Source organism: Sus scrofa, chromosome 2, assembly GCF_000003025.6.
Source record: "Sus scrofa isolate TJ Tabasco breed Duroc chromosome 2, Sscrofa11.1, whole genome shotgun sequence".
NCBI classification, from domain to species: domain Eukaryota; kingdom Metazoa; phylum Chordata; class Mammalia; order Artiodactyla; family Suidae; genus Sus; species Sus scrofa.
Genome location: NC_010444.4, coordinates 15,174,129 through 15,192,256, shown reverse-complemented (window position 1 = coordinate 15,192,256; position 18,128 = coordinate 15,174,129). Strand labels below are relative to the sequence as shown.

Sequence of the window (18,128 nt, the reverse complement as noted above, 5' to 3'; positions counted from 1 at the left end):
ACTCAGGATGGCGGCTTGGGGGCAGTGTGACCAGAGGAAGGGGAACTCCACCTAGGTGGCATTCAGTCACTCTGGGCACGTCCCTTCTGGGGAGGTGATGGGAAAAGGATGAGAAAGGGCTTTTGCCAGAGAGCAAGTGAGAGCTGACAGAGAGCTCTGAAGGGCTGCTGCTTTGAAAGGCCATTCAGGGGTGGTCAGAGCTGCTGAAGACAGCACAATATAAAGTAGGTTTCATTCTCAGACCTGGGTTTGAATCCTACCTATGCCCACCCAAGAGTTGTGCCATCTTTGCCCGTAGGCTCAAATGCATCTATAAAATGGGGTCACCCTGTTGGTAGTTCCTGAGGTTAACCAGATAAAATTACACAAAGACCTGCATAGCACCTGGTCCAGGGTGAGCCTTCAATGAGCGGTGAACCACACCAGGGCAGGTCTGAGGTGGGGGAGCTGGAAGGCTGGCAGAAAGAAGACTAGTAAGATCCTGAAGGAAGGTGACAGGATATGGGCCTGACAGGAGTGGGGCTGAAGGCGGGACTGGGGGAGGTAGAGAACACAGCATGACCACTGCTTAGGCCTAGCAGGGCTCTGAGTAGATCCTGCTCAAGGTTCATTTTTCAACCAGAGGAAATGGGCCGACAGAGCTAAACGCAACGTGTAGAGAAACAAGAGGCTTGGGAGCCAGGAAACCAGGAAACAAGGGGGCAAAGACCCAGAGCCTGGCTTCCCAAGGAAGCAAGGCCAAGGGCCAGAGCACCAACATTCAAAAAGGAAAGACTAGTCTGGTTTCTCTTCAGGCCCCTCATGCTAGAGCTACAGTGCCATTACCCTCAAAAGTGCAGCGAGGTGGGGGGGCAGGAGTGTGGAGAGAGGGGTCTGGAGGGACACGGTGGGGGAGGCAGAAGGCGCAGGAACAGCTGTAGCACACGCCATTCCCTGAGGGCCTCACCCCGACAACTGGTTTGAGGCCCCCACTGTCTCAAGTTTCCAGGCAGCAGCACCTGAGGAAGGGGCCTCCTGCACGTGCCTCCACTGCTCCACGCAGAGCCCGGGGATGGCAGACAGACAGGTGGCAGGAACCTGAAACCATCCTTTATTACGAGTCTTGACCAGCAACAGACCAGACAGCAGGTGTGGCGGCGAGCCTAGGCGTAGTACTGCAGGTTGGCCTTCTTCTTAGCCTGGACCTCCAGGATGCCCTCCATGTAGTCCTCGTGGGTGAGCTCTGTGGCGCCCCTGCGCAGCGCGATCATGCCCTGCGCCCGAGGACAGACAGGCTCTAGGATGCCTCCCCACACCCTCACCTGGCTCCCCACCTGGATCCCAGAGGCCTTTGCCTTCTCAGCCTCTTCCTCTTCAGCACCCTCCACCAGCCAGACGACCGCACCCTGTCCACCCACCCACCACTCACCGCCTCCACACACACAGCCTTGCACTGGGCCCCGTTGAAGTCATCTGTACAGCGGGCCAGCTCCTCGTAGTTCACGTCGGGACTGGGGGTGGAGAGATGCAACAGGCCTCAGTTACTTATGGGAGGGGACGGGAGGAGCTGATATCCACCCACGTGCCCCACTGAGCAGCGAGGTCAATGCACCATGATCACGGGTGAGTCCCTTCCCCACTTGTGCCTTATTCTCTTTTCCGTGTGAGATGGGGAGGGTAAGACCAGGTTATTTCCAGGGTCCCGTGTGCTCTAGCCTTCTAGAAATCCACCTGAGACTCCAGGCATGGATCTGGCCTGAGGCCAAGGAACAGGAAGTTGTGGAGACAAAGGCGGCCATCCCTCCATCTCCGAGCAGCACAGGCCGTGCGTCAGCACAGTGCTGCAGCCGCCACCTACTCGTCTCGTGCCAAGTACTGCACCTGAGACTCCAGAGCCCCGTGAGATCGGAGCCCTCACCCCCAAGACCCAAATAATAAAACTGAGGCTTCGAGAGGCTACGCCACCTGATGACAGTCACACAGATCCAAACCCAGGTCCATCTGGCCCCTGGCACAACTTCCCTGGGCCATGTTGGGCTATGCTCGCCTGCTGGGGTGGGGGAGGCCAGGAAACAATGCTTCTGGCCTGCATGCCTTCCAATTATGGGGCCGGGGTGGGGGAGGTGGGAGAGGTGGACTCTACAGAGCAGAGCACCTAGAATTAGGGCCTGGGCTCCAGCAAGGTCCTGCGCCAGGCATCTGGGGAGAAATGGAGGCGGCACACCGAAGGGCGCTCTGTGTGAATGCGCCATGGGGGGTGGGGTGGGGCCCGGGGAAGGTCAGTACAAAGAGAACAGAGATGGCTCTGCGGCTGCCTCTCATGTCTCAGTGCCTTGCTTGTTTCTTCGCCCACCTGACGTTCATCTTTCGGGAGTGGATCTGCATGATTCTGGCCCGGGCCTCCTCGTTGGGCATCGGGAACTCAATCTTGCGGTCCAGGCGGCCTGAGCGGAGAAGGGCAGGGTCCAGGATGTCCACCCTGTTAGTGGCTGCAATCACCTGAGCAAGGGGAGAAGCAACAAGCTGAACTAAGGAGGAAGGGGTTCAGAGACAGGCAACTGCCACGGCCACGACAGGCAAAGAGGCTGCCCAGGCACCATCAGGTGAAATGGCAGAAGATATTCACAACATACCCTAATCCTCATTCCAGCTGCACCAATTAGATAACAAAGATCCCCTGACCTTAAGCCCCATGTTCTTCACCTGTGACGTGACGATACTCACCTTCACTTGGGTGTTGGGCTGGAATCCATCCAGCTGGTTCAGAAGCTCCAGCATCGTCCTCTGCACCTCCCGGTCTCCGGCCTTCTCGCTGTCAAAGCTGGGGCACAGGAGACCCAAGTCAGGAGAGGCCTCCCCTCCTCCACCACCAGAAACTCAACCCAACCCATGCAGGGCAGGTAAAGTCTCATTCGACTTGAGGCCCCCAGGCCAGGGAGTGGCACAGAAATGGTGTCACAGACTGAAGAAGCTCCTGGGATCAGGGTCAGGCTGAGGATAAAATTAACCAAAACCCACAAATCGAACTGAAACTTAAAAATACAGAGATCTGGCCCAGACGTGGTGTGAAATAGGGAGCCCTGGCAGATGTCCCCAAGGTAATGTCCCTCAAGCTGAAAACACATCAGCTGGGCCCCTGACCAATGGAGAACAGGGAAAAAGGAAAAGCACACCCCAGAGAGAAAATAGCAGGTATAAAGTCTCTCCCACCAGCCCGGGCCTGCAAACCCAGGGGATGCTGTGCAGGGAGTGGGAAGGTGAGGGCAGGGACAGCCGCAGGGGGGTCTGCAGGCCACAGCAAACCTAGCATTTATCCCCAAGAGCAACGGGGAAGCCCAGGAAAGGAAAGCAAGATCTGTTGGCCTGAGGGACCACAGATATTCAGAGGAAAAGAAATGAAGCAAGGAAGCTAGTTACAAGACAATTTAAGAAATATAACCACAAGAACAGGGCTGCCATCATCCTAGGGGGGAGTAGGGAACGGGGAGGGAGAGGTGGAATTTAGAACAATGACCTGGTGGCACCCAGCACCCCCTTACCGCTTGGTACCAATGGCATCCAGCTCATCAATGAAGATGATAGACGGCGCTTTCTCCTTGGCCAGAGCAAAGGCGTCCCGGACCAGCTTGGCACCATCCCCAATGAACATCTGCACCAGCTGGGGGCCCGCCAACTTCAGGAAGGTGGCCTAGGGTGGGGGTGGGGTTGAGGGAAGCAGGCCGAAGGCATGACGAGAGGCCCCCTGATTTGAGCCCATGTATGGGGCAGAGCTTAAACTCCCACCATCTCCCTCTTCATCCCTCCCAAAGCACTCACCTTGGTCTGTGCAGCACAGGCCCGGGCCAGCAAGGTCTTCCCTGTACCTGGGGGCCCGTACATCAGCACCCCCTTTGGAGGCTGGATCCCCAAGTTCTCAAACTTCTCCTTGTGGTTCATTGGCAGGACAATGGCCTCCACCAGCTGCCAGGGAGAAGTCCTGGGTGAGGAGAGTGAAGCCCTGAGGGCTTCTACAGCCCAACCGGAATGGCTTCAACTCCTATCTGCAGCCCTCCTCCTCCAATTCAAGGACACTGCCCTCTCCCCTCACAGTCAGAGGACCCAGAATGCTCGCTGCCCCCAAGGCTGGTTATGGAGTCCCCAGGAACAGCAGGATATGGCAGAAAGTCACTGGGCTAGGAACAAGGCGTCTGGGTTCCAGTCCTGGCTGTGGCCCTAGACTTCCATGACCCTGGGCAAGTCACTCAATCTCTCCAGCTCTCACTCTCCTAAACTGTTACATGGCCTCCTCCTTGCCTCCCTACGGGACCAGGAGAGTAAGAGGCACGGTGCGGGGGGAAGTGCTCTGGGCAATGAAGCAGAAAAACACTAAAGGCTGTCGAGGCTGCGGTGCCTCCCTCACCTCCTGAATCTGCTTGTCCAGGCCCCCGATGTCACTGTATTGCTCTGTGGGCCTCTCGTCCACCTCCATGGCCTTCACCCTCGAGTCATACTCTGTGGGCAGGGTCTCCAGGATCAGGTAGGAGTCTTTGTTCACACCCTGGGCACACAGCACAAAGGTGTGAGATTTGGCCCAGCTCAGGGCCTACCTAAGTGGCTAGATGACAGGTGTCTATAGAGTGAAAGGAAGGGTAAGGGACTGGGCAACACATGAATCAAAGGGCAGGCAGACAGGCTCTCCGGGCTGCTCTGCAGACATTCGGGACCAAGAGTGACCTGGGCTGGGGCAGGGGCTCAGCCGGCTGATGGGAGAAAGCTCACTGGAAAAGCCCTGTCTGGGTTCAGGGACACCACTCACCACCAAGTCTCCTGGCTTCAGCTTTTCAGCATCCACCAACCCAATCACAGGTAGAAAGTATGTCTGTAGGAAAGATTCCAGGTGCAGACTCAGTAACTGCCTTCAGTAAGGCTCCCTAGTCCTGTCCCCCATAGACCCATCCTACAGTTGAAACCAGCCTCACCTGTCGTGTAGAGGTTTTGATCACTGCACACTTGCCCTTCCTCTGGGAATCCAGGTCAATATTGGCACCATCTTCCTCTTGGTCATTGGGATCAACGTCCAGAAGCTGGGAAAGGAAAAAGCTCAGCTCAAGAAGCCCTGCTCAGCCCCCTGACCTCTCCAGAGCCCAGTACTCCTGGAGCCGAGAATACTCACAGGACTGGCCACCCCTATCTCACGCCTCAGACTAGCCCTGAGCCCAGCAAAGGTGTAGTTAATAAGCCAGAGGATTGGTTAAGATTCTGTTCAGGTGTTGCTTCTCTGCACGGAGGTCATCTACCCCTCAAGGAAAAACAGCCAGTAGGAAAGGAAACGTGAGGAGGCCTCTTCAGCCCCATGTATCTCCCCTGGAAATTCACTCTACAAAGGAAACCCTAAAAAGGATGCCCCTTACATGCGATTAGGCCTCCAAACGCCCACCCACTCTTTCCCCAATGGTCCCCTTGCAGGTTATCTCCAAGCCCCAGTGACCCTCTCTCTTCCCCTCCACATACACACACACCTCGATGACGTTGGAGACCAGGTACGGCAGGGTCTTATTCACTTTGATTTTCTCACTGTTCTCTTTGATCTTGTCCTTCATGGCTTGGAGTTCGTGGGTGACTCGTAACACTTCACTCTTCATGATCTGGGGTAGGGGTAAGTGGAAGCAAACATTCAGCCTTAGCTCTCAGCTTGTCCTAAGGCCTTGTAACTAGTGAAGTCCAGGTTGCCCAAGGGACCCTCCTGCACCGGTGCTCTCAGCTCTAAGGCTCCCTGAAAGCTCAGGCTGTGTCCACAACCAGCAGAGGTCAAAACAGGAGGCCAGTCTGGACACCTCCTGGCGAAATAGCTGGAGTAAAGGGAAAAAGAACATGACTTTAGTCAACCAAACAGAGATTTTAGCTTCTGCCTTTTGTTACAGGCTGTGTACTTCACCAGAGTAAAAAAAAACCTCTGTGAGCCTCAGTTTCTTCATCTGTAAAACGGGGACTTCCTAAAAAAGGGATTCTCCAGGGGAAGACTGAAAGACCTCGCTGGGAAAGGCAGTCTGATGAGTCCTCCTCTCAGGCCTGGTCTCCTGCTACCCTCTCTTCTGGTCCCTTTTAAAGCTTAGTTTTCTTCTCTCTTTTCCTGGTCAGAGGGCGGTCCCCACACCGCCCCTAGGGAGGTCGAGAAAGACGTGAGAGTAGCAGCTGGGATCAGGGGTTGTGCGCCCACCTTGATTTCACTGTCCAGCAGCCGTGTGCGCTGCACGATCTCTTCTGTGGACATCTTGAGTACTTCCTCCCCGATTCCATCTTGCTGTGAAAAAATTTTTTTATTAAACTCAGGGCAGCTAACTGATGACTGTGAGCTCAGCCTCAGTTTCCTCATCCATAAAACCATAAGACCCTTGCCCACATCCCCAGCGGCCCCAACCCCCGGACCGGGCTAGCTCTTGACCCCCCCCGCCCCCAGCCACCGCCTCCCCTCCTGACAAGAGCATCTCTACGCTGGCCCCTGGCTCCAAGACCCCAAGCTCTCCCGCCGCGCACCTCAGCCTCATCCCACACCGTCGCCATCTTCTCCTGCCGAGTCACTGGACTCTCGAGCTGCGGCAGCAGATTCATTTCCTGGAGGAGAAGGTTGAAGATTAAACCGGACAGCAGCCGGGGCGAGAGATTAATAATGTCTTTCTTAACTCCTGCGCTTGACTAACGCCAGCCCTCTTTCTCCAAGTCCTGACTCTTGACAGAATTAGCTTGCGCCGCGTTACCACAGCGAATCTGCGTCTGCGATTCAAAAGACGAGGCCCGGGCCACAGGACCCGCCCCTAAGGCTCCGGAACCGTTCCCGCCCTCGTCCTGTTTATGCCATCGCAAGAGGTAATGCGCTATTGGCTGACACGCGCAGAGGGGCGTGGCCTTGATGTAAAAACGTAAGAGGAAGGAGAAAAGAGGGGAACGAGACGGCCTTTGGGCAATGTAGTCCTAGTCCAGCGGGCGCATGAAAAGGCTCTTTTGCTGCTTTTGGCGCGGGCGGGAGCGAGGGCGAGGGGTGCATTCCCGGCAAATGGAAGTTCCCAGGCTAGGGGTGGAGTCGGAGCCACAACCACAGCAACTCGGTATCATAGCCTCATTTGCGGCCCACACCGCAGCTCGCGGCCAAGCCAGAACCCCAGCCCAGTGAGCAAAGCAAGGGATGAACCCGCATCTTCAGGAATACTAGTCGGATTTGTTTCCGCTACACCACAACAGGAACCCCTGAAAAGCCATTTTTGAAGGGGGGCTTTCAACCTCAGAAACTGGCCCAGTTAAGAATTAGGGAATTCTCTTAATGGAGTTCCTGTTGTGGCTCAGCAATTACCAACTGACTAGTATCCCGGAGGATGCAGGTTTGATCCCTGGTCTGGCCCAGTGGGCTAAGAGGCGTTGCTGCAAGCCTCTTGGTAGGTCACTGATGTGGCTCAGATCTGGCATTGTAGCTGTAGCTTAGGCCGGCAGCTGCAGCTTCGATTTGACCCCTAGCCTGGAAACTTCAGTATGCTGCAGGTGTGGCCCTTATAAAATAAAAAAAATGGGAGTTCCCATTGTGGTTCATGGGAAATGAATCTGACTAGCATTCATGAGGACGCAGGTTCCATCCCTGGCCTCGCTCAGTGGTTTAAGGACTCTGTGTTGCCTGACCTGTGGTGTAGGTCATAGATGTGGCTCGGATCTGTCGTTGCTGTGGCTGTGGCATAGGCCAGTGGCTACACCTCCAGCCCTAGCCCCGGGAACCTCCATATGCCACGAGTGGAGCCCTGAAAAAAAAAAAAAAGAATTAGGGGATTCCCTAAAAGAGGGTGGGCCTCATCCAATCAGTTGAAGATCTGACTAGCACAAAAAGGCTGACTATCCCCAGGGAAAGAGGGAACTCTTCCTGCCTGACTGCCTTGAACTGGCACATGGGTCTTTTTCAGGATTGAGACTTGAACTGAAACATCAGCCTCTTTCTTCTAGGGTCTTGTACCTGCTGGCTTTCAGACTAGAATTTACACTATCAGCTCTCCTGGTTCTCAGGCCTTATGATTTTGATGAAGCTAAACCATCAGCATTCCTGGGTTTCCAGTTTGTCAATTTACTCTACAGATATTGGAGACTTCCCACCTCCATAAATATCCTTTTTTTTTTTTTTTTTTTCTTTTTATGGCTGCACCCATAGCATATGGAAGTTCCCTGGCTAGGGGTTGAATTGGAGTTGCAGCTTTGGCTTACACCACAGCCACAGCAACACCAGATCTGAACCTTATCTGGGACCTACACCGAGGCTTTGCAGCAATGCCGGATCCTTAACCAACTGAGCAGGGCCATGGGTACTAGTTGGGTTTGTTACCACTGAGCCATAATGGAAAACTAGTCAGATTGTGTCACTCTGTTCACAATTCTGTAGCAGCTACATGATTCACTCAGAGTAAGAGCCAAAGTCCCTACAATGGCCCACAGGGCCCTGGGGGTTTTCATTCCCCCACGACTTTCTCCAGGACCTTGACCCCCACTCCTCGCCTCCCTCATCAGTTACAGGCCTCCTTGCTTCTCTGAGACCAGGCTATGTCTGCTCCTACCTAGAATGGTCTTTCCAGGATATTTTCTTCACCACCACCCCTCACCTTTGCTACTTCAAGTTTTCTTCTTTTTCTTTTTAGGGCCACACCGAAGCACATGGAGGTTCCCAGGCTAGGGGTCCAATCGGAGCTGTAGCCACTCGGCCTACACAGCTACAACAACACCAGATCCAAGCCACACCTGCGACCTACATCACAGCTCACGGCAACGCCAGATCCTTAACCCACTGAGCAAGGCCAGGGATCAAACCTGCATCTTCATGGATGCTAGTCAGGCTCATTAACTGCTGAGCCACGATGACAGGAACTCCGCTCCTTTAAGTCTTTGCTTGAATGCCTCCTTCTCATCCAGACCCACCCTCACAGCCCTGTAATGCTGCAGCTCCCCCTCCTGGCCCCTCCCTGGCCCCACCCTCCTCAACACCTTACCCTGTACTATTTTATTATCATATTTTATTATCATATTTTCATATCATATTATCATATTTTATTATCATATTTTTTATTTTGAAGATCATCTCAAATCTAGAGAAAGTTTGCAAATATAACACAAATAATTTTTTTCCTGCATCATTTGAGAGAAAATTGCTGACCAGCAACCACATCACCTGAAATACGTTGGTAGGAATTTCCTGCAATCATGGATACTTTCCTACTTAACTACAATACAACCTTCAATATCAGGAAGTTAACTTTGATATATTTCTACCATCTAATCCTCAGAATCCATTCACCAATTGTCCCAATAATGTCCTTCACAGCATTAATGGACATACTGGATCCAGACTTGGACTTATCCAGAATCAAGACCAGAGTCAGGCATTGTATTTAACTGTAGTTTCCTTAGTTTCTTTCCCTCTGGAATTATTTCTCAGTATTTCCTTGGCTTCATGACCTTGACCGTTTTGAAGATTACAGTTACTTTGTAGAATATTTCTAAATTCCTGTTTATCTGGTGTTTCCTCATGATTTCACGTTCAGGTGATTTATCTTTGGCACGAATATCACAGAAGCAATGCTGAGTGTCTCACTCCATTCATTCAGGTAGCAGCTGATTTCATTTTGTCCCATTCCTGGAGAATGTTGACCTTTCTCACTTGGTTAATCTGGTGTCTGCCAACCTCCACTGTGAGGTTGCCCTTTTCCACCCATAGTTCCAAAGACCATTCAATCCCCATAGTCTTTGGAACTATACAAATATCCCATTCTTCATCAGATGTTAAATTTATTCATTTGTTTATTTACATCAGTATGGATTATATTATCCAATAAATAAATCATTGCTATGGACTGAATAGCTGTATCTCCCCACCCCTCCAAATTCATATGTTGAAGCTCTAACCCTCAAGGTCAGGCATTTGGAGGAAGGACCTTTGGGAGGTAATTAGGGTTAGATTAGGTCATGATGGGATTAGTGACCTTATCAGAAGACAAAGACGAAGATCTTGTTCCCTCTTTCTGCACCCACAAGCACAATGACACAGTGAGAAAGTGGCTGTCTGCAAGCCGGGGAGAGAAACCTCAACAGGAGCCAACCCCGCTGGCACCTTTATCTTGCACTTCCAGTCTCCAAAACTGTGAGAAAATACATTTTGGTTGTTTTAACCACCCCGTCTATGGTATTGTGTTATGGCAGGTAGCCTGAGCTGACTAGGACTATCAATTTTTTTTTTTTTTTTAACAGCTGCATCTACACCACATGGAAGTTCCCCAGCCAGGGGTCAAATTGGAGCTGCAGCTTCAGCCTATATCACAGCTTGTGGCAACACCAGAAACTTAACCCACTGAGCCAAGCCAGGGATCAAACCCACATCCTCACAGAGACAATATTAGGTCCTTTACCCACTGAGCCACAATGGGAACTCTAGGACAATCATCCTTAATGGGCCAGCAGGAATCCATTCAGTCTGGCTCATGTGGCCTTTTGAGTTATTTTCTTTCTGTGTGTGTGTGTGTCATTTTTCCATTTCTTGGGCTGCTCCTAAGGCACTGGACCCCTTCCCCAACTAGGGGTACAATCAGAGCTGTAGCCACCGGCTGTAGAGCCACAGCAACTCGGGATCCAAGCCGAGTCTGCAACCTACACCACAGCTCACAGCGACGCCAGATCCTTAACCCACTGAGAAAGGCCAGGGATCAAACCCGCAACCTCATGGTTCCTAGTCGGATTCGTTAACCACTTCGCCACGACAGGAACACCCATAACATCTTTCTAACAGACTTACTATGTCACTGGTTTACTGTGTTTACTGTTATCACAGGCTCCTCCCCACCCCTGCTTGTCAGCATTTTCTTTTTCTTTTTTTTTCCCTCTGGCTGCCTCTTGGCATATGGAGTTCCCATGCCAGGGATCAGATCCCAGCCACAGTCTTGACCTAAGTTGCAGCTGTGGCAACACCAGATCCCCGGTGCACTGTGCCGGGCCTGGGATTGAACCTGTCCCAATGCTCCCAAGATGCCACTGATCCCATTGCGCCATAGTGGGAAGTCCCTGCACTTTCAACATTTAAAGGTGCTCTTCACTTGTAGCATCTTGCCTCTAGCTCACAATGACACCCCAAGAACCCGGAGGGCCAGCTGGAGGCGCTCATTCATACATGCAGAGGGACAGGTGCCTCTGAGAAAGCTCATCATGTGTGGGGAGCCTCACTCCCATCCTCCCCCACCCCTCAGCCGTCAAGTGGGGAAGGTCAGAATCGCTGGGATCAGGTACCAACAGTTTATTTCTCTATAAAGAGCAAAGTACAAAGACGCGGGGAGGGAGGCTGGGTCTGGAGCAGCAGCACTGGACAGGGCCCAGGCCGTGGCAGCCGCCCCAGCTGTAAACAGGCATCAGAAGCACTGCTAGTCTGGCGGGGGGGGGGGGGGGGGCGCGCTCCAGGGTGAGGGTAGAGGAGCAGGGGAGGCGAGGTGGAGGCCTGGCAGAGTCACACAAAGCCAGGCTTCATGGATGAGCGGCGGCAGTTGGGGCAGCTCCGCGTCCCATTGTTCTGCAGGCACCTTGGGAAGCAAAGGGCTCTGTCCACTCACCGGGCCTGTCCTTCCATCCTGGGCTGGGCTCTCTCCCCTCTCCTCCCCGCTGCAGATGCAGGAAGTATCCACAGCCCCAGGCTCCTGCCAGCGGCCCAGCTCTGCTCTTGCCCTCTGCCTGGGGAGGCCTCCAGGGCAGAGCCTGGGCGGAGAGGCAGGAGACTGGGATGGAGGCAGGTCTGGCCTTGAGTGTCTAAACCCCATGACCTGTGAAAGCATTTCAGAATCTCCTTTGGGGACAATAATTAAAGAATGTCCACCTCGTAGGGCCGCTAGGAGGATTCAATAAGTTAAAAGATGGGAAACTCTTAAAACAGGCATGGTCCGCAGAAAACACTATGCACCCGTTTGCTGTTCACGTTGCTATTGTGATTAGGCCCCGAGTGCCCAGGCGGGGCGCTCACCGGAGGTGGAAGATGTGGGAGCAGGGCAGCGCCTGCAGCCGGCTGTTCTTCTCTCCTATGGACTCGCCGCACAGACCGCAGTAGAGCTCAGTCTCCTCCACGCACTCGTGGAAGCGCACGACGTGCGCGCGCAGCTCCCGCTGCAGCCCTTTGCTGCGGTAGATGCTCTCGCTCAGGCAGTGCAGCTTGAGCTGACCCAGCTGGGGCCGGCGGAGACAAGACCAAGTCAGTGTGGAGAGCAGCTGTCCTGCTGCCCTCCTAACCCAGCCCAAGAAGCTATCCCCGCAGGGCCACCATGCAGTCAGTATATAGGGGTCCACTCCTGGCCACATTCCTGCCTGGCTGATGGATGTAGGAAAAATGTCCTGCCCTCTCTGGGCCTGGGTTTCCCCTCATGCAGAATAAGAGAGCAAGTGAGATCAGTGACCTTCACCCGACAACCAGCTGGGGGCCTCATGTTTTTGAAGGATTTTTTTTTTTTTTTTTTTGTCTTTTTAGGGCCACACCTGCAGCATATGGAGGTTCCCAGGCTAGGGGTCTAATCAGAACTGTTGCCACCTGCCTACATCACAGCCACAGCTACGTGGGATCTGGGCCGCATCTGTGACCTACACCACAGCTCATGGCAATGCTGGATCCTTAACCCACTGAGCTAGGCCAGGAATCTAAACCACAACCTCATGGCTCCTAGTCAGATTCATTTCTGCTGCGCCACGACGGGAACTCCTTTTTGAAGGATTTTATTGACCAAAACTGCTGCATTGACTCCACAATAATTAATTTGCTCTCCTCCTTTTAACGGGAGCTCCCGCTGTGGCACAGCGGGTTAAGGACTCGGCACTGTTTCCGCGGCAGCCAGAGTTGATGCTGAGGCCTGAGTTTGATCCCCAGCCTGAAGCAATGAGTTAAGGATCCCGTCTTGCCAAAGCTGTGGCCTAGTTTGCACCTGTAGCTCGGATTCAATCCCTGACCTGGGAAATTTCATAGGCCACAGGTGTGCCACCCCCCAAAAAAACCCACCATGCAATAGCTCAAGATCATTTATGATGAGCCTGAGAAAACTGGGTAAACCAGAGTGGCTGTAATCCAGCCGAAGGCACATATATTTGGCATTTTAACTGGACCGTGTTCCTGATCCCTGAGAAATGCACATCTTCTAGAAGACTTTGAGAAACTCTTCTTCTAGAAGCCTATTTTCAACATTTAAAGGTTTGGATATGAAAAAGAAAAAAGAAAAAAATAAAGATTTGGATATGACTATTAAATTTGGAGAGGCCACATATACTATGGAAGGAACACAGACTTGTTTTTTTCTTTGTCTTTTTAGGGCCACACTCAAGGCATAAGGAATTTCCCAGAGAACTAGGGGTCAAATCGGAGCTGTAGCCGCTGGCCTAGGCCACAGCCACAGCAACATGGGATCCAAGCCACCTCTGTGACCTACACTGCTGCTCACGGCAATGCTGGATCCTTAACCCACTGGGCAAGGTCAGGGATTGAATCCGCATCCTCATGGATACTGGTCAGGTTCTTAACCTGCTGAGCCACAACAGGAACTCCTGAAATTCTTACCCTGCCCTCCAACGCGCTCTCTGAGTGGAAGAGAAACAGCCAGGGTATGAGGATGGCTGGGGGCAGCTCCTGGAGACCAGTGTACGAGCAGGATCAAGGGGGCCCTCCCCCCACCCACAAGAGCCCACCCTGGGCTCTTGACTCGTGGCGCGGCAGACGAAATCAGCTCTGACCTTGTTCCCCACCTCCTCGGCCAGGTCCTGGGCTCTTTCAATGGCATCCAGAGCCTGGAAGGTGAGAGCACAGGCCAGGGCTGCAGGCAGAGCTCTCTGACAGAGGTCTTGGCTCATAGGAAAGGGAGGGGCAGGTCTGGGGAGGGCGGCACTGCTGGGAGCTGCCCTGCATGCAGAGGTAACAGGAAGAGCCTGGGGGTACGGCTGTAAAAGCTCTTCGGGCAGGCTACCTCCTGCCTCAGTTTACTCAGATGCAGGATGGGAAGAATATTCCTGTCTCACGCGGTGTTGTGAAATCATAGGAAGCACTTAAAGTGTCCTGAGTTCAAACCCCAGGTCTTGCCTCTTACTAGCTGTGTGACTGGGCAAGACTGGGGCCTTCTCCCAGCCTGGAAAATAACCTGGAATCCCCTGGCCTCATGGGCTGGGGTAAGTGTCTGAAAGAGTCCTGCCCAGAATCAGACCCACAGATTGTTGGCTGACCTACTGGCCCCAAGAGGGAGCACTGGGGAGAGCTGGGGGCTGCAGGCAAGGGTCCTGCCTTACCTTGTCCAGTGCCTTCCTGGCCACCCAGCACTTGGCCACACCCAGCAGCACCTGCACCTGCCCCAGGCGGTTTCCAATCTCAGTCATGATGCTCATGGCAGAGTCGTACCTGGGGAAGGCTGTCTGCGCAGCCAGGGAGGAGTCAGACTGGGCCCGGCCTGCCCTGCCTCCCCTGCATCCCACTGACCTCACCTCCAGGTCCCCACGGTTCCGGTGGATGTCAGCAAAGCAGAGCAGGCAGAGCGCCTGCAGGGGCCGGTCCCCATGCTGCAGGGCAATCTTCATAGACTCCTATGACAGAGGCCAGTCACTCAGGCCTGCTCATCTGCCCCCATCCCTGGGGTGCCCTCACCCAATGGGCCCCTCTGATGGATAGTCCAGGGTCACCCACATCCTCAGAGCCCAATACATCTTTTATGGTGCTGAGGCCTCACGTACTGAACAACGGAGGACTAACAGCACCTGGAAGTGTAGACAGTGAGGCTCAGAGAGCAAAGTGACTTGACCAAGGTCACCTGGCTCCTAAGTGCCAAAGCTGGGATTTGAACCCATGTCAGTGGAACTCCAGAGCCTGGCTCTCTTCTTACCTAAAGTGCCCAATGAGGGGAAGGGGGCAGAGGGAAGCCCCATCCCCTGAGAATGAAAGGGAGTGAGGTTTGGGGCAGAGGTGAGAGGAAGAAACAGCCTTCAGGGGCTCAGCTGTAGAGAGGCAGGGCCAGGGCCAAGCCTCGGGGGCCTCAGTGGGCCGAGTTGGCAGGAAGAGGCCCTGCTGTCCTGGGCCCCAGACCCTGGTCCACACCACCACCTGCCCCTGTTCCCCCTCCCTCCTGCCCCACCTCACAACACTCCATGGCACTGCCCAGATGGCCCAGCAGGCGATATGCCACAGCCATGTGGTACTGGCTCATGGCCCGGTACTTGAGGCTCCAGCCTTTGCCGTAGTCGTTGACAAGCTCAGCAGCCTTGCAGGGGAAGAACAGGGCTTTCTCGTAGTCCTGTAGGAGACACAGGGAAGGGGCAGGATGGGAGGGCCACACTCCACCATGAGTTCCTTCCTTCCTTCCTTCATTCTGGGGTCCAGGCAAAGAGTGATCCAGGCAGAGGAACAGCCAGTCCAAAGGTGTGGGCTCAGTGAACGCAGGGCTTTTCATCTGGTTGGCCCATGTTTGGCAAGAACCCAGCACAGTTCTTGGCACTTGGCACAGTTCATTTCGCAGTAAGTGTCGAATGAATGAATGAATGAGAAGCAAGAGAATACGGATGGCTTCTCCTCACACCCAGTCCCGATGAGGCCCCTCGGCTTCAGAGACACACAGAAGGCAGTTGGTAGGGATATCAGAGCCCCCACACCCACTGGAGCCTCCCTCTGGCACCAGAAGCAGCAGCGGTTCACCAAAGGCTTGGTGACTGATTGCCAGCCAGCGTCATTGGCTCAAAGAACACCAGGACAGACTTAGGCAACGAGATCCTCCTCTGACCCTTCCTTTCTCCTCAAACCCCCAAATATCTTTTCAACCTGTTCATTTTGAGCGGAAGACCTCACCTTATACACGATTAGGAAAGCAGAAGAAAATCAGAGAGAAGCTGCCTCATCTTCCTTACCCATCAAATCCAAAAGATCTGTTCCCACTCTGTCTCCCTCCAGCTACTCCCTGCCTCTATCAAATTAAATATAGCCCCCTCCAGGTGGGCTCTGGGACGCCCATCCTGGCTTCCTCCTACTAAATCATTCCCATCAGCCTACAGATGCAGCCTGGCATTTCTTACCTCTTTTTTGGCTACACCCGTGGCTGTGGAAGTTACTGGGCCAGGAGTAGAATCCAAACCTCAGCTGTAACCTATGCAAAAGCTGCAGCAACACTGGATCCTTAATCCATGTTGCCCAGGTGAGGATTGAACCCACGCCTCAGCGGCAACCCCAAGCCACTGCAGAGACAATGCTGGATCCTTAACCTTCTGTGCCACAGTGGAAACTCCCTCTTATCCCATTTAAAAGACAAAAATCAAAATCAAACAACTTTTGATCCCATATCCCATTCGGCTACAGCCCCATTTCTCTGTTCATTTTTGTAGAAAGTCTATATGATTTTTTACTTAATATCTAACAAGTTAATATGACCAAAAGAGAACTCTCAATAACCCTAATAGAAACTTATTCCTGGAGTTTCCGCTGGGGCACAGCAGGATCAATGGTGTCTCTGCAGCAACAGGGATAATGGTTTGACGCCTGGCACAAGCACAGGGGGTTAAGGATCCAATGTGGCTACAGCTGTGGTGTGGGTTGCAACTTTTGCTCAGATTCAATCCCTGGCCCAAGAATTTCATATATGAGGGGCAGCCAAAAAAGAAAAAGAACAAAACAAAACACACACGCACAAAAACTTGGTCCTAACATACTTTGCTATGTACTTTTTCATTTTTGTTTTTAGGGCTGCACCTGCAGCATATGGAAGTTCCCATTGCAGCTGCCAGCAACGCGGGATTTGAGCCACATCTGTGAACTACATACCACAGCTCACAGCAAGGTTGGATCCTTAACCCACTGAGCAAGGCTAGGAATTGAACTCATGTCCTTGTGGATCCTAATGAGGTTCGTTACCACTAAGCTACAGTGGTATGTGCTTTTTTTTTTTTTTTTTTTTTTTTTTTTGTCTTTTTGCCTTTTCTTGGGCTGCTCCCACGGCATATGGAGGTTCCCAGGCTAGGAGTCTAATGGGAGCTGTAGCCGCTGGCCTACGCCAGAGCCACAGCAACATGGGATCCGAGTCGCATCTGCTACCCACACCACAGCTCACGGCAATGCCAGATCCTTAACCTACTGAGCAAGGGCAGGGATGGAACCCTCAACCTCATGGCTCCTAGTCGGATTTGTTAACCACTGAGCCACGACGGGAACTCCACTATGTGCTTTTTAATTTGAAGCCATGTAAATGTTCTACAAATTTTATTTTATTTTAATATAATACTTTTAATTTTTTTCATTATAGCTGGTTTGTTCTACAGATTTTAAAGTATTAAATTTCGTTTAAAAAAATCCATAGAAAATGGAAAAAAAAGAAAATGGAAACAAATGACTAACTGTAACATATCATATATTAATATTATATTATAATTAATTATAATTATAAGGATATATTATAATACCATCAAGGTATATTATATTTTCATAATTTTATAATGGTTATAATATATTCATTGCATACTAAAATAACCACACAGAAAAAATTACTTCAAATGACCTTAAAACATACTTGAACAGTTCAGCCACAGTGGGATATATTATAAAGACAAAAGAATGCAGGAATTCCCTGGTGGCTCAGTGGGTTAAGGACCTGGTATTGCCATTGCTATGGCTCGGGTCGCTGCTGTGGTGTGTGTTTGATCCCTGGCCCCAGAACTTCGGCATGTCATGGGTGTGTCCGCCCCCACCAAAGAATGCAAAAAAATCATAAACTTTATTTATTCATCATCTTTTTTTTTTTTTCCTGTGGCATGCAGAAGTTCTGGGGCCAAGGATTGAACCTGCACCACAGCAGTGACTTGAGACAGCAGTGACAATACTGGATCCTTAACCCCTTTTAGCCACCAGGCAACTCCACCTTTCTTCAAAAAGTAATTTTTTTTTTTTTTTTTTTTTTTGCTTTTTAGGGCCTCACCCGCAACATATGGAGTTTCCCAGGCTAGGGGTCTAATCTGAGCTACAGCCACAGGCCTACTACGTCTCAGCGACGGCAATGCCAGATTCAAGCCACATCTGCAACCTACACCACAGCTCACAGCAATGCCGGATCCTTAACCCACTGAGGGAGGCCAAGAATCGAACCTTCAATCTCATGGCTCCTAGTCGGATTCATTTCCACTGT

The 18,128-nt window shown here is 52.2% G+C and overlaps 2 protein-coding genes across 4 annotated transcripts in view; both read right to left on the bottom strand.

Annotated features, from left to right (window-relative positions):
* Positions 1,068–6,775, bottom strand: PSMC3 (proteasome 26S subunit, ATPase 3). Of its 2 annotated transcripts, none has more exons than XM_003122809.3 (12): positions 6,493–6,775; positions 6,176–6,259; positions 5,478–5,603; positions 4,938–5,042; positions 4,775–4,837; positions 4,379–4,516; positions 3,796–3,939; positions 3,519–3,667; positions 2,704–2,800; positions 2,333–2,478; positions 1,409–1,490; positions 1,068–1,253 (listed from the first exon to the last, which is right to left on the bottom strand). In XM_003122809.3, the coding sequence occupies exons 1-12, from the start codon at positions 6,565–6,567 to the stop codon at positions 1,143–1,145; spliced, it is 1,320 nt and encodes a 439-aa protein (XP_003122857.1). In that variant the 5' UTR covers positions 6,568–6,775; the 3' UTR covers positions 1,068–1,142. The 2 variants fall into 2 exon arrangements, with proteins under 2 accessions (XP_003122857.1, XP_005660979.1); XM_005660922.3 differs by having other exon boundaries at positions 6,176–6,255; positions 6,493–6,540.
* The window catches only part of RAPSN (receptor associated protein of the synapse), a 14,044-nt gene continuing 7,161 nt past the window's right edge, over positions 11,246–18,128 (bottom strand). The window contains exons 3-8 of one of the 2 annotated variants that reach the window (XM_003122810.6): positions 15,102–15,260; positions 14,458–14,556; positions 14,266–14,388; positions 13,720–13,773; positions 11,975–12,174; positions 11,246–11,540 (exon numbers count right to left, since the gene is read on the bottom strand). In XM_003122810.6, the coding sequence (XP_003122858.5) occupies positions 11,468–11,540; positions 11,975–12,174; positions 13,720–13,773; positions 14,266–14,388; positions 14,458–14,556; positions 15,102–15,260 (708 nt within the window). In that variant the 3' untranslated portion in view covers positions 11,246–11,467. The other variant, XM_013994350.2, reaches the window with a different exon arrangement.